General features: G+C 50.8%; 4 protein-coding genes across 5 annotated transcripts; 2 read left to right on the top strand and 2 right to left on the bottom strand.

Moving 5' to 3' along the window:
• Nucleotides 1-141: 141 nt before the first annotated feature.
• On the top strand, nt 142-2,109 carry PV05_06129 (uncharacterized protein; the record flags this gene model as incomplete). The annotated part of the gene is made up of 4 exons (XM_013462720.1): nt 142-410; nt 463-577; nt 635-953; nt 1,004-2,109. The coding sequence occupies 4 exons, from the start codon at nt 142-144 to the stop codon at nt 2,107-2,109; spliced, it is 1,809 nt and encodes a 602-aa protein (XP_013318174.1).
• Nucleotides 2,110-2,131: 22 nt separating this feature from the next.
• On the bottom strand, nt 2,132-7,509 carry PV05_06128. Of its 2 annotated transcripts, XM_013462719.1 has the most exons (3): nt 7,404-7,509; nt 2,647-7,333; nt 2,132-2,593 (listed from the first exon to the last, which is right to left on the bottom strand). In XM_013462719.1, the coding sequence occupies exons 2-3, from the start codon at nt 7,247-7,249 to the stop codon at nt 2,478-2,480; spliced, it is 4,719 nt and encodes a 1,572-aa protein (XP_013318173.1). In that variant the 5' UTR covers nt 7,250-7,333; nt 7,404-7,509; the 3' UTR covers nt 2,132-2,477. The 2 variants fall into 2 exon arrangements, with proteins under 2 accessions (XP_013318173.1, XP_013318172.1); XM_013462718.1 differs by having other exon boundaries at nt 2,647-7,509.
• Nucleotides 7,510-7,769: 260 nt separating this feature from the next.
• On the bottom strand, nt 7,770-9,881 carry PV05_06127 (uncharacterized protein). The gene is made up of 5 exons (XM_013462717.1): nt 9,541-9,881; nt 9,457-9,470; nt 9,339-9,404; nt 8,581-9,288; nt 7,770-8,527 (listed from the first exon to the last, which is right to left on the bottom strand). The coding sequence occupies exons 1-5, from the start codon at nt 9,570-9,572 to the stop codon at nt 8,169-8,171; spliced, it is 1,179 nt and encodes a 392-aa protein (XP_013318171.1). The 5' UTR covers nt 9,573-9,881; the 3' UTR covers nt 7,770-8,168.
• Nucleotides 9,882-10,508: 627 nt separating this feature from the next.
• On the top strand, nt 10,509-15,007 carry PV05_06126 (uncharacterized protein). The gene is made up of 7 exons (XM_013462716.1): nt 10,509-10,745; nt 10,798-11,340; nt 11,395-11,745; nt 11,794-11,928; nt 11,979-12,045; nt 12,093-12,224; nt 12,270-15,007. The coding sequence occupies exons 1-7, from the start codon at nt 10,614-10,616 to the stop codon at nt 14,897-14,899; spliced, it is 3,990 nt and encodes a 1,329-aa protein (XP_013318170.1). The 5' UTR covers nt 10,509-10,613; the 3' UTR covers nt 14,900-15,007.
• The last annotated feature ends 192 nt before the right edge of the window (nt 15,008-15,199 follow it).

The raw sequence follows: 15,199 nt of genomic DNA, 5'->3' as shown, positions 1-15,199 counted from the left end.
GCAGTAGACCATGCCAATCTCCTTTCTCGATGCAATATAGGAGCAACGCAGTATTCTATAATATGCAATACTTTTGCCGCTCTTACAGAGTTCAACTCTTGAAGGATCCATCTTCGCACCTACCCACCGACTTCGAGAAACATGCTGAGGTCAAACACTGTTCAGCTTCCCAATTCCACGGAGTCTCCGAACTCAGGCTATCTCCCTCTGCATCGCCGACACACCACTGCCGTCGACAGGCAACCGCCATGGCCCGAAATCCCTGTCACCAACGACAATTTCACAAACATTGCCGTAGTGATCATAGGCGGTGGTATATCTGGAATGTGCGTCGCTATTGATTTGTTAGTGAAGCACAAGATCAAGAATTTCGTGATCCTGGAGAAAAGTGGTGGGTTTGGTGGGACGTGGTGAGCAAATCAACTTCCTATCGGCCACTGGCCCGTCTCTGACAAGTTTCAGGCGCGATAACAAGTTCCCCGGCTGCTGCTGCGACGTCTTCAGTGTTCTTTACTCCTACTCGTTCGCACAGAACCCGAAATGGACGCGTCGGTATCCAGGTCAAGAGGAGATATTGGTAAGAAGAAGATTCGTTCTTCCTTGAACGTAGCTACCCATTCGCTTACTTGGGTAGGACTATCTCACCGATGTAGCTCAAAAGTATGGGCTGTACAAATATGCACGATTCCATACGGCTGTCGAAGCTGCTACTTGGAATGACAAGACCTGCAAGTGGGAGACGTCGATTACTGTTGGCGGCGGGAAAGAGGCCGAGTTCTCTTCCACGTACAAGATCACCAGTGACTTCCTGGTCGGAGCAACAGGGCAGCTCAACAAGCCCAAAGGCATCGACGTGCCCGGCTATGAAGGGTTCCAAGGGAAGATCATGCACTCAGCCCGTTGGGACTGGAGTTATGACTTGAGAGGCAAGCGAATTGCCATTATCGGAACAGGTTCGTCCCATCGGCTTTGTGTTCTCTGACCGTCATACTGACAACCCCAGGCGCCACGACTGCTCAAATAGCTCCCGAGGTTGCCAAGGTCGCATCTCAACTCACCATCTGCCAGCGAACCCCAGCCTGGGTCATTCCTCGCCATGACGCCCAGATCCGTCGGTCGACACGCCTGCTTTACACGTACTTCCCGCCGGCACAATGGAGAGGACGAGCCGAAGCCATGGACATTCGCGAATCATTCCACTCGGCGGTCACAAAGGCAGACTCTGCTCATGCCGAACACATGCGACGCCTGAACCACACCCTCATTCGAGAACAACTAGCCGATCACCCGGACTTGTGGGACAAAGTATCTCCGAAGTACAGTCCCGGCTGCAAAAGAACCGTCATCAGCGACGACTACTACCCTACCCTGGGCCGGAAGAACGTCAAGCTGGAAACGGACAAAATCGAAGGATTCACGGCCGACGGCATCAAATTCGCCGGCCACGACGCCGCGGAAAGATTCGATCTGATCGTGCTGGCAACAGGCTTCGACACCTTCGGCTTCCTTTCGCCGATCCAGATCACGGGCCGCAACGGCCGCCCACTGGAAGACATATGGTCCAAGGCGTCGCATGCGTACAAAGGCGTGACGGTCCCCGACCTGCCGAATTTCGCCATGCTCTACGGTCCCAACACGAATCTCTCGCACAACTCGCTGATTCTCGTCATCGAGGCCCAGACGCGATACATTTCCGTCCTCATTGACAAAGTCGTCCAGGCGCGACGCCGAGGCCAGAGTCTAGCCCTGTGTCCATCGGAAGAGCGCACCATCGCATACTGCCATGACCTGCAACTCGCCCTGGCAAAGACTTCCTTCGCCGATCCCAACTGTACAAGTTGGTGGAGGCGTGACGATGGGATCGTCACGAACAATTGGGCCGGCACCGCCGTCGACTACCAGAAGAACCTGGCTTCCGTGGATTGGGCAGACTATGTTGCTTACGGGTCCGCCGCGTATGACATTGACGAATTGCGGAGCAAAGTCAAAATCACCAAGATTGGCCGCGTCGTGGAAGAGACGACGTTGAGTCGGACGGCGCTAGGTGTCGCCGCTCTGGGAACCGTGGGATTGATAGTCCAGGCTTTCTTGTTGAATATGTGGTCTTGAGGGTTCTCGAGGGAAGTACAAGAGTCAGCAAGAACGTGCTGGAAAGTGATCAATCAATAGTTGTGCATTACGGATTCGGGTTATGAATTGGGAGCAACCAATGTTTATTGCCTTTGACTTGTGTTTCAGACATCAGCTCCCACATATGCCGCTCACGACCAGACAGACACCAAGTGCTATGCCCAAAATTAACCTCACGCTATCAGTTGCAGAATCAGGCGTAGACAATTCCATTATCGCTCTGTACTTTATCCGCTACCCTCCAGCATACAGACCTTGAGGCGCCACTCATTATAAGTTGACTTGATAGGACACCTCCTGAAGATCCGCGTGGAATGTGTACATCATTGTGAAAGGGGGCAGGAAGGTCAAGCAGCCTCAGTGTCGCTGATGCCACCGTCAGTGATGCTGGGCCCCTCTTGCTGAGCCATGGCTTGAGCGGAGACGATCTCCGCAAGTCGTTTCAATCGAGGTGTTTGAAGCCCTGCAACAAATGTCAGTATAAATCATGGGGCATGATTCAGCGTATCCACTCACATGAAGGAGTATATGTCTCCAGGGCAGTGATGACTCTCGGTTCAGCAATCTCATAGGGGCCACTATCTTCCATGTCGACTGGAGCCAAAAGCAGAACATCGCCCTTCTCGGTGACTCGGGACGCCACAGCCTTCATGATTTCACCGTTGATGGGTTGTTCGTAATCTGCCACAAGGTATTGGTTCAAGAGTTTCTGGATCTGGTTGGGAGAGAGCATCCAGCAGATATCTTGAATAATTTCGATGTCGTTTAATGTTGCTTTCTTGAGTTGTAGGAGCTTGGTGGCTTGCATGAGATGTTCGAGTTGCAATGTTCCCTCAGGCATGTCGTGACTTTTGCACCATTCCTCAATTCGGGTGATGTTGTAGTTGATTTGGAGTCCTCGTTTCCAAGACAAGAAATTCCGACGCATCAACAGGTCGTTGAAAGCCGTCACTCCGACCAGTCGGAGCAGTTCGGTAATCGTTTGCGTAATGATGGTGTCTTCGAGGTAGTAAGCCTTCATGGCCTTGAAGACATTGTTCAACAAGCTCAAAAGATTGTCCATGCTGTAAGCGGGAGTGTTGTTGGAAGGTAGCAACTTGCCGAGGAAGCGATTGCTTTCGTTCGTCACAAAGCCGGGAAGGGACTGAGACTCGATGATTGCGGGCACAATCATCTTGTGCAACTTCTTCTTCAATACCTTCATCCAGGTATGATAAATGTTGAACTCGAGACTCTCGAGATCATGCTTGACGATTTCGAGCAGTCGGTCGTATTCGTAGTTGTCGGTCTTTTGCGCCTCGTACCAATCTTCAGCCAAGAAGACGAATGACAGCATTTCGTGCACATTTGACAGCCAGAATGCTCCAGGATTGATAGCTTCTTCTCCATCATGCTGCATAACTTCTTGCTGGATAGACTGCATCACGTTGGCAAGGAATCGTTCCGACTCCTTCACGAACCCATTGTTCCACATTTCGGAGGTTACCAGGTTGATGAGATAGGACGGGAACAAGACCTCCTTGTCTGTTGGAGGAGGATTGGCACCTGGTTGAGGGATCTTGATGCCTCTGATCAGGCCCATAGTGACTTCATCGTTGAGTTCGTCCTCTTGGGCAAGCAGATTTTCGAGTTCCATCTCAACACTGTCCAGACCCGGATGGAACGTGGAACCTGACAAGGTCTTCGCGTGAGTGTCAAGGGCCATCGAGACCGGGCGGGCATTAAAGGCACCACTGTAGCGATCAAGCTCGCTTCGTTCCGCGGCTCCAGCACTCCTTCTCTTGAGAGGCTTCTTGGAAGAGACAAGATTGATGAGGCCGTTGGCAGGCTGGACTCCATTGGTGACTTCTCCATTGACACCGTTTGCGACAGGAGGAACTGGAGCTCTCCTTGCCATTTCCAGTTGGTCTTGGAGCTCGTTGATTTGCTGTCGCAAGGTGCCCCTCTCACTTTCGTGCGTCGCCATTGCTTGTCGCAACTTCTCCAGCTCAGCATTGGACGTCTGCAAAGATTCTCGAAGTTTGCGATCTTCGTCTTGCAACCTCTTCGCATTGCCCATATGCTCATCATGGCTGGCTTGCAATTTCGCGTGCTCCTCTTCAAGAGCGCTCAAGCGTGCAGCGACAATACCAGCTTGGTTAGCCTCCGTCTGTAATTCCCGAGATCTAGTCTCCAAGGCGTTATGCCTGGATCTCCACGATTTGAGTTGACCCTCGTAGTTCTCCACTTGTGAGAGGAGCGACTTGTTCTCCCGCTTGAGAGCGCCGAGTGACTGAGTAAGCTCAACAACCTTGTTCTCCAGCTTGTAAGAGATTTGTTTGAGGTCTCGCGCTTCTTCGCGCCTCGTTTTGTAGTCACGCCTGGCCATTTTACCACGCCACAAGTTCTGCACGATGACAACGTTTCTACGGTGCTGTCTCCAGGCACGTAATGATCGCCATGACCGGAAAGCTCTTTGAATCTTGATTGCAGCATCCCCAATGCGCTTTTCGAGGATGTTTTTTCTGCAGAGGAAGCCTTTTGCAACCGACTCGAACAAAACAAGGTCTTTCCTGATTTGGTTGAAGTTCTTGCGAGCTTTGTGGCCTCTCCAGATTCGCTGAAGATCAGTAGCTGCTTTGGTTTGTCTTGTCTCCTCTGCTCTGCGTCTGGCGAGGAATGCCCTCGTCGCGGTCTGGAAATCGAGGATAGACTGTCGTGCATCGAGATACTTATGACGGTAGTATTTCGCGCGAAGGTTCTTCTGGATCATAATGGCGCATTCTTTCAGACGCGCAGAGCGGAGATTCTCCAAGAATGCCAACATTCCCGCGCGGAAGAAGATCTTGGTGAGACCAAGCTGGTACTTCTCCCCTTTCTCATGAGCGGTGGCTCCCAAGGCTTTGACCAAGATGTTCTGAGCCATCTGGCGAATCTCAGTTGTCCATTCCGAAGACCGGCACAGCATGTAATATCTCAAGGCGAATTCTTCATAGGTCCATCTCGTGGGATAGCCAGCCGTGCTGATGCGGACAGTTTCCAAAACACCGCAAGCTCGGAGCTGGCTCAAGACCATAGGGCCCTCGAATTTCCAGGATTCCTTGGCTTCATTAGGCTTGATACAACGAATATAGTGGGCATCAGTCGAGTTGATGGTCTGCATGAGTTCAATGAGCGAGCTCTTGAAGATGCCTCCAAGTGTAGGCTTGCGATTAACAGCGACGCCCACACGGCGTCCACCTCCAGGAGCGACAGTCTTTGAGCCCGTTTGAGCACTGTCTTTGTCTCTCACGGCAGCAGCCACATCCAAAACTTCAACCAAGAAGGCATTTGTAGACTTCTTAAGCACTTCCATCTGCTCGTCTGGTACCGTGTCTCTATTCTTGTCAATGAAGCCATCAGATTCGTAGGTAACGTCAAGGGCATAATGGCAGACTGTAAATGCAGATTTGCCGAACCGGGGTTTCTTGTAGAATTTTTGCTTGTCCGCAGCGAAATGATGGTGCAACTTCGTAACAAATTGTTCGTCCGAGCCCATGGGTAACCTCGACTCTTCGTCCAAGAGGGACAAGACCCCAAGTTTCCCTTCAATAAGATCAATACAAGGCTGATTGTCGGAGAAGTCGATGAAAGTCCAGTCTATTTGCTCACGCATGTATTCCTCTTGCTCAAGTTTAAACACATGCTGGTTGAATTCTTGCTGGAGCTTCTCGTTGGCGTAGTTGATACAGAATTGTTCAAAAGAATTTTTGGCGAAATGCTCGAAACCGTAGATATCGAGCACACCAATGAAGGTGCTGACTCGCTGCAAGACATCCTCCGTCGCCAGCCCATGGTTGATGGTGTCAACAAGCCAGTCGAATAGGCTAGAATATATGAACTTGGCGACCGAATCTCGGACGACGGTGGCTTGCTGTTGAGTAAGATTGGACGTAATCTTTTCTCCTCTGGTGATCAGTTGTTTCTTCACAATCCACTTCGCAAAATCTCCTGCATCAATGCCCAGTACGCTGCAAGCCTGTACCAATGACGGTTCGGACGAGGACAGTGAAGAATCCGTTCGTGTCGCCGTAATCTTGATGTTGCCAATATGTAGTAACGCGGCGAGGATACGGAAGATCTCCTTTTGAGTGGCTCCGGAAACGTTGATCGTGCTCAAAGACTTCCTCGTGGCTGCGAATTCCGCTGCATCGTCAACACCATCGATCCTGGGCTCGTTCCCCTGATTCAAATAATCAAACTCTTCGACAGGCACTAGACCGAGATCTTGTCTCTCCTCCGGGGTGGCCCCGGCGACCAACTGGTAGAAGATGTGATAGTTCCTTTCCTTGAGTGGTTGGAACACAAGACGTGAGCGCTCGAGCAAATACGTCCTTATCCTGGCACCGATGATGTCGGTGTTTTTGTCAAACATAATCTCGATGTACTTCCCGAATCTCGAAGAGTTGTCGTTTCTCGTCGTCTTTGCATTGCCGAAGGCTTCCATGACAGGATTTGTAGCGAGAATCTGTTCCTCGGTCTCGCTAATGGCATCTGCTCGTGATTTTGTGCTCTTGGCCATCTGTCCCGGGCCACCGCGTGTTGCAAAGTAACGCATGATGTATTTCGCACTGACAGTTTTACCAGCACCCGACTCACCAGAGACAACGACTGTCTGATTTCGGTTGTCCCGTAACATGTCTGTGTAGGCTTCTTCTGCAATAGCAAACAAATGCGGTGCCTGCGATGCTCTTTGCTTGCCAGCATATACCTGCACCATCTGCGGAACATAGAGAGAGTCCACGCGCGCAAAAGGATTGGTGGCTATCAGTACGATACCACTGTAGGTGTATATTTCTTTCTGCGCATATCGGAGCTTGATGGCCTGCAGGATGGCCGGCTCGTTGAGATGGGATAGATTTGTGAGGTCTTCGGCGGCTTCAAACATAGGAGGGTTCATGAGAGGTGGTAAGGAGGCATGTTGGGTATCGTTGAGGGCGGATTCGGTGGTTTCGACCGTGTGCTTAGATTCATCGGACAGGTTGAAGACGAGGGCTACTTTTCCGTCTCCCAAGGACTTCTTCTCTGCCAATTCACCGGGAACGAAACCCTCGGCCTGGTTTGGGAACCAGGCCCGAGTGCCAACCTCCCAGCTGGCCATGGTTGGCAATGTGGTGATCGTCTGATGACAATCTCAACTATTGGGAGCGAGTTCAGCCATGTAGTCAACAGACAAGGAGGGTACCTGGAAAAGACGTGTCAATCGGGGTTTGTTGTTCTTTACTCGAGCGAGTGGTATCGGTAAAATGACTAACGGGCAGAATGATGCGAAAAGTCGTCGTAGGTTCCTGACGATGGGGTGTTGATGGACTGTCTAAACGTGGTGTTGCGGGTGGCCGTGGAATCCTTGGGGGAAACATGTCAGAAAGTCTTCAGGGACTCGGAGACTGCGAGACGCGCCACGGCCACCGCAGTATCCAACGAGCCAACTCCAATTCCACGCTTTTCCACTTCCAAACAAGTTGGCAACCCCTGGCCAACATAAAATTGTCCGCAACCAGGCCCAGGGCCCCTATTCTACTGGGTACTGGCACCAAATTTCTGCAAGTGCAAGGGTGAACCGTGTGATAGCTGCATTGCTTCTAGCGATGGATCTGATCACTGCAAGACAGCAAAGTCAATTTGTGAATGACAGAAAACGGCTTCTTTTAATATGACTATCCTGGTCTGGGGAAGGATTACTACATACTGCTGAGGCTGTGACTATAATTGCACATTGCCCGTGGAGTTTCTGTTGCTTGTGTGATAGTGCTCGAACGCCGTATGAACTCGACTAAGTGAAAGTACCGCCCGTGGCCTGGTGAACCCAGCCATCCTCTCCATGATTATGGGATCACTTCCCCGGCATCTCAAACGCCCATTATGCTCGAAGCGGGTGGGTACGGGGTTGTGTTTGCACCATGGAAAACCGTATCCTGCCGATCTGCGGTGCTTCCACTCATGCACAAAGTACAAGACATCCATCTGTCTGGGAAGCAGTTTCCAACTGATTCATCCACATTGACCCATGCGTGATCAGTCTACTGGTTTTTGCACTCTGAAGCTTGCTGGGATCGAGGTTTGCCTCCCTCTTCTTCATCTTCTTCATCGGATTCAGCCTCTTCCTCGTCCTCATCATCTTCGTCATCCTCATCGTCGAACTCAGCATCTTCGGCATCCTCAAATTCTTCAAATGCCAAAGCTTCGCCAGTGAACCAGTCAATGGCGCGGGGGATGAGCTTCTCTTTGATGTCCTCACCCAACTGATAGTCAAGCTCGAGCCTCTCTTCAATATCCGAGGCGACATCGTCTTCGTCAGTAGGTGCGACTGGAGGAGCGAAGAAGTTGAAGAAGGATTCCGTGGGGACGGTCTTCTTGATGACTCGGGTTTGCTTGGTGTCTGTTCCAATATCAGTATGCATCGAGTAAAGCTTTCCCCCAAAGACAACGTACTCTTGTTTCTCTGTTTCTTGCTTTCAACTCGGACAGTGAGATCCTTGCCTGCCTTCCAGTCGACCTTGTCGCCTTCAGCATGATCGTAGATGAAGTCGCCACCATAACCACTCTCTTCTCTGTAGAAATACGTCTTTGAGATTGTCTTATTAGTGAAGAAGTCGTTGGGAGCAAATTCGAAGATCAGCCGGAAACCAGGTCGGTCGAGGTATTCCATCCGGATGTCGGTCAGAGCTCGAAGGGCTTCCTCATCTCGGTCGGTAATGAGCTCAGCAAGAGAAATCTGGTTCTTCATAGCCGAGAGCCAGAACTCCGGAATGCCCTTTGCATCTTCAGCAGTTGTCTTCTCCTCGTTGTTGGCCTCTGGCTCTGCTTCTTCGTCCTCTTCCTCGGATTTGCCTGCGGCAATCTCTTCCTCGGTAGGCTCGGTTTCTCCATTGACGATGGCAGCTCGCTTTTCGTACAGCGGTGTGAATTTTGCGAAGTATTTCTTCTCGAGCTGTAGCACTTCTTCTTGGAATTCCGCTTCCAACTTGGCATGGTCTTTCTGGATGCCTTTCAAGCCGGTGACACGGCGGCGAACAACAGGCGGTAACGACTCAATATAGCCAGACGAGCGGCCGACAAGCGTGGACAATTTGTTCTGCATGAGTGACACCAGTGCAGGATTGGAGGCAAAGATGCTGGCGGCGGCGCGATCCATGTCCTCTGCGGATTGTCAGCTAACCGCCCATTTCCCAAACCCTCGATTACCATACCTTCTGGAATGTCGCCTATCGTAGGTGCCTGAGCATGCGAGGAGATCGGCGCATTACTGGCCGGTGCTGTAGAATTGTTAGTGGACTAGATCGAGGCTGGACTTATTGGCGGACGTACTGTTCTGCGGCGTCCTGGAGTTGAGAGCCATGTTAGCGTTCGATCGACAGCAGAAGACTCGAAACCTGGTAGAGATGAGCTTACGGTGCACCGGCATTGCGCTTTGGTAAATCCATTTCTGTTGAACTGATACCAAGACTTCGATGGGAAAAGGACAGTCGGCGGTCGAAAGAAGTTGGTAGAGGATAACTGTTGAGAACCGATTTTTCTAGGACCCCGAAAAGTCTGCAGGAACGAAACACACGACAATGGATCGGAGAACAGCTGGATCAGAAGGTGAAGTGACTGCCTTCCTTTGACAGATGGGGAGTGAAAATGTCGAAAGAATGGGAAAGTGGTAGGTGGTTGAATCTGGTTGACGGCATCCTACAGAAAAACCTCGCCGCTAGTCCGTTGCTCATGAAGCGTGGGACACAGGCCAATTCTGAGTGAGTGCCACCACGCTCGCCACGCTCACGCTCTGTACGAAATCCCGCTGCTTAGATCGATTGAATGTCCCACCAAGGCGGTCATCGACTTGGCATTCGCGGCAGGCCACGACAATAAGAGGATCTCGCCGCCTGAAAAACCAACATCAAATTAGGTGTTTGTCCAGTCATTGAGTGTACGCAATTTTCTACAAGTACGGAGTCAGGTAGTCAACAATGCGACGCGTGTACTGTAGTAAGCAATTTTCCAAACTGCATCTAGGTACTCCGTACCTAGGTAGGTATGCTTTGGGGGTGGGTGTCGAAGCCAACGCCTCAGAATAGCTCTGAGGCTACAAAGCCTTCCTAGGCATTATTTCTCATTATGACAATGTAAACCATTGTTTACTCCGCCTGTTCTTCCTCCTCTTTGGCGATGACTTCAACGACGTACGAGAGCAGCAATGCTCGTCCTGATAGCCAGACTCTGTCTTGTTTAAAGTACCTTACAAGCTCGAGATAAAGGTCCCCCGTCGTTCAGAGGAGGGAATCGCTTAAAGCGGCATCCTTGGCGACTGCTCGAGTCCCCCTCGAACGTCATTGGCGTTTGCCGTTCACTGCAGTTTTAGATACCTTAGTTTCATACGACACGGCACCCAAGATCATTGCCGTCGGTCTTTTCCAACCCGTTACACGCAGTATGATGCCTTAAACCCCGTGGACAGTGCCAGAGTGGCACATTCTATCAAGATGGATCCAGACAAATCTCGCCCAGGCGCGCAGCCTATTAGGCGAAGCAGTTCTGCCAGGCGCATAACCCGCCGGGGCTCGAACATGAGTACAGCCAGTTATGTATCTGAGGTTGAGATGGCAACCGAAGAGGTTTGTGTACCCAAATGCTTCATGGAGAATGCTCCTAATTGACGGACAAAAGCCATGGTCGGGTCCGATATCAGAGAGCGTTCCCTCGAGTCAAAATACATTTGCGTACCAAGGCCGACACAGAAAGCGAGCCGGTTCGATCACTTCGTACACGTATTTCGACGAAGAGTCGCCACAGTTCTCTGATGATGAGGAAGCTGTCGAGTTCCTAAGTGACGAAGAGGACGGACAAATACCCGCAGAAGAACGCGATATTGAAGCTGGGGACGGCTCTTCGCTTCATCGCAAATCTTCAAGCAGACACAGAGCTTCAGTGGACCAGCCGCTACTTCGAAGGCATGCTTCCACACGGAGTGATACGCAAGAGCACGACGAGGGCGGGAATGTGACGCACAGAATCTATCTCAGCGCAGATGATTTTGAAATGGTCATTGCTGGTTTCTCGACCAGTACTCTCGGGTTCCTCCTGTACATTGCAATCTGTGTCTTGACCGCTGGTGTCGGCTATCTTGTCTTTCGTTGGGTTCCACGATGGCGCATATTCCTGGTTGGGTGCCCTACGCCCCTCAAAAAATGCTCTTGGGTTGTTATTGAGGTGAGATACGGGCCTGAACGTAAACGTCCCAGAAAAAAAGCTAAGAGATTTCAGAACCAATGGGGCGAATTTACTGTTCACTATGTGTCCTCCGAGGAATATGGCCATCCGTTGTCGACTGTCTTTACTCGTTCTGGAAAGGAAAAGCTCAATGCCTACCGATATGACGAAGACAGAGAACTCCCTGTTTTGAGATACCTTGACTACAGATATATGAGGTTTTTGTACCATCCTATTGAGGACAAATTCGTCCTCAACAATGACTGGTGGGATCCTCAGTGGAAGGCCGTCAAGGCCCTACGCGAGGGTCTGGATACCGAAGAGAGGGAGCCAAGAGAGCAGGTCTTTGGCAAGAACATGATCGAGATCCAGGAGAAGACCGTACCTGAGCTCCTTCTCGATGAAGTGAGTCTCTTCCCAAACCCTCATCGCAAAAACACTAACAGAATGTAGGCTTTTCATCCTTTCTACATCTTTCAAGTCGCAAGTCTCGTCTTGTGGTCCCTGGATGAATACTATTACTACGCCGCGGCAATCTTCCTGATATCTGTCTTCTCTATTTCCAGCACTGTCATTGAAACACGTTCGGTAAGTGGCCTTAGTGTGCACCGCCAGTCTCCTCACTCACGATGCCTCAGACAATGCGTCGTTTGAGGGAAATTTCGCGTTTCGAATGCGATGTGCGCGTGCTCCGAAATGGCTTCTGTAAGTGTGCGTTGCCGAGCTCAGTACCTGGTGCTGACAGCTGCAAGGGCGTTCTGCCCAATCTGGTGATCTTGTGCCTGGAGACGTCTACGAAGTTTCGGACCCTTCACTTTCGCAGATACCTTGTGACAGTCTCCTCTTGTCCGGTGATTGTATCATAAACGAAAGCATGCTGACTGGTACGTTTCGTACTGAAAGAGTTTGAGCAATGCTGATTGGCGTAGGGGAGTCCATTCCAGTTTCAAAGGTACCTATTACGGACGAAGCTCTGCCATATGTTGATCTTGGTGCGGCTTCAATTCACCCAAGCGTCGCTCGATACTTCCTCTTTTGCGGAACAAAGATAATTCGAGCGAGACGGCCACAAGATACCGAAGATGACGAGGCAGTTGCTCTCGCCATGGTTGTTCGCACAGGGTTCAACACCACCAAGGGCGCTCTGGTTCGTTCCATGCTCTTCCCCAAACCATCGGGTTTCAAGTTCTACCGGGATTCCTTTCGGTACATCTCGGTCATGGGCTTTATTGCTGCCATTGGTTTCGTTGCCTCGTTCATCAACTTCGTCAAGCTGGGCCTAGCATGGCATCTCATCGTTGTTCGAGCTCTGGATCTCATTACAATAGTTGTGCCTCCAGCCCTACCAGCAACCTTGACGATCGGTACGAATTTTGCTCTATCCCGACTTAGGAAACAACAGATCTTTTGTATCAGCCCGCAACGAGTCAACGTCGCAGGCAAATTGGACGTAGTATGCTTCGACAAGACCGGAACATTGACTGAGGATGGATTGGACGTCTTGGGGGTCAGGCTCGTCCAGCATCCAGAAATTCGCTTTGGGGATATCCTCGAAGAAGCTCATGCGATCTTGCCTCCAGCGTCTTACGACCGTGACCCTACGGTCGACTATCGTGTCAACAAGAGTATGCTCTATGCAATGGCCACCTGTCATTCACTTCGACTTGTCGAGGATGAGCTTATTGGTGATCCCCTCGACCTGAAAATGTTTCAGTTCACTGGCTGGTCCTTTGAAGAAGGGTCCCGCCTCACGAACCATTTCATTGAGATAGGGACGCATCAGACTGCCCCTAGTGTAGCCCGCCCTCCTCACGGATTCGAGTACGACCTGGAAGATTCCGAGGACAATCCTCACCCAGTTCGGGTTGAATTGGGCGTACTACGCTCATTCGATTTTGTCTCACATCTACGACGTGCCAGCGTCATCGTCCGTCAACATGGGGATCCCGGAGCAAGCGTCTATGTCAAGGGTGCTCCTGAAGTCATGAAGGACATCTGTACGGCGTCAAGCATACCCGATGATTTTGACGATCTTCTCAGCTACTACACCCATAAAGGCTTCCGTGTCATTGCTTGTGCGTCAAGGTACATTTCCCGGGTAAGCTGGGATGAAATCCAGAGCATGGAGAGGTCCGAAGCAGAATCCAGGCTTCAGCTGCTTGGCTTCATCGTCTTCGAGAACAAGTTGAAGGAAATCACCACGGAAATCATCGAGGAGTTGAATGAGGCCCGCATTCGTAACGTCATGTGCACCGGTGACAACATCTTGACCGCTATCAGCGTGGCAAGAGAATGTGGACTGATTGACCGCGACCAGCACTGCTTCGTTCCTCACTTCCTCGAAGGGGACAAGATGGACCCGAAAGCTCGGCTGATCTGGGAAAGCGTGGACAACCAGATCTACCAGCTTGACGAGAACACATTACTCCCGCTGGAATTGCCTGCCGAGCAGAACACCGCCGCCCCGTATGATGCATTGACCATCGGGGACTATACTTTAGCTGTCACGGGCGATGCTTTCCGCTGGGTTGTTGACTATGGCTCTTTGGAAGTTCTACAAAGAATGCTCGTGAAAGGGGCTGTGTTCGCCCGCATGTCACCTGACGAGAAGCATGAGCTGGTCGAGAAGCTGCAAAGCATCGACTATTGCTGTGGCTTCTGTGGTGACGGTGCTAATGACTGCGGTGCGCTAAAGGCTGCAGACGTTGGGGTGTCACTTTCCGAAGCAGAAGCGTCTGTTGCGGCGCCATTTACCAGCCACATCTTCGACATTTCATGTGTACCGACGTTGATCAAAGAAGGGCGAGCAGCTCTCGTGACAAGCTTCTGCTGCTTCAAATACATGAGCTTGTATTCGGCAATTCAGTTCACTTCTGTCAGCTTCCTCTATGCATCAGCATCAAACCTGGGCGACTTTCAGTTTTTGTTCATCGACCTGGCCTTGATCCTGCCGATTGCGATTTTCATGGGCTGGACCGGCGCATACCCAATTCTGAGCAAGAAGCGGCCGACAGCCAATCTCGTCTCGAGAAAGGTGCTGACTCCTCTGCTTGGTCAGATTGTGCTATCTATTCTTGTCCAATTGATTGCATTCGAAACGGTTCAGAGTCAACCATGGTACATACCGCCAAAACTCAACAAGCAAAAATCCAACGTCGACAACTCGCAGAACACCGCTCTGTTCTTGGTGTCTTGTTTTCAATACACATTGTCCGGGGTGGTATTGAGCGTTGGACCTCCTTTCCGGCAATCCATGACGACGAATGTTCCTTTCTGCGTCACGCTTGCGGTGGCTTCATTGATTTCTCTGTACATGCTTCTCGACCCTGCGAAATGGCTCGCTGACTTCATGGACCTGACCGAGATGTCGCTGGACTATGAATTGTTCTTGCTAGCATTAGCAGTGGCCGGGTCCGCCGTGGCCTACCTCGCCGAGCGGTATTTCTTCCCACTTCTTGCAAAATTTGTGGGTCGGCTGAAGTTGAAGTTGCGACCTTCACATCCTAAAGTCAGGAAGAGATACAAAGTCATTATTGAGGATATACAGAAGAGTAAATAGCCCTTGAACAGCACATAGACAGCGACAAATAGAGACAATCAGGATCCTAGAAATGTTCTTATGGTGAGTATTGAATGGCAAGTACGGCGGAGACATGGTCTCTCCGACTATTTATTGGTCAACGTCATCACTTTTTGATACTTCGATGTCGAGTTCACCCAAACGACCCGAAACTCTGGACGTCTCAAGGATGGAAAGCCTGATTTACATTGTGAGGGCTCGACATGTGCTACCTTGTCTCTATTGTATTAGAGTCCGTGTACTGCAAAAGTTCTTGAACGTTTCGCGCGTAATATACCA

The sequence above is a fragment of the Exophiala xenobiotica genome (assembly GCF_000835505.1).
Source record: "Exophiala xenobiotica strain CBS 118157 unplaced genomic scaffold supercont1.3, whole genome shotgun sequence".
In the NCBI taxonomy this organism is placed as follows: domain Eukaryota; kingdom Fungi; phylum Ascomycota; class Eurotiomycetes; order Chaetothyriales; family Herpotrichiellaceae; genus Exophiala; species Exophiala xenobiotica.
Note: the sequence above shows the minus strand (reverse complement) of the source record. Positions and strands in the feature narration are given on the sequence as shown.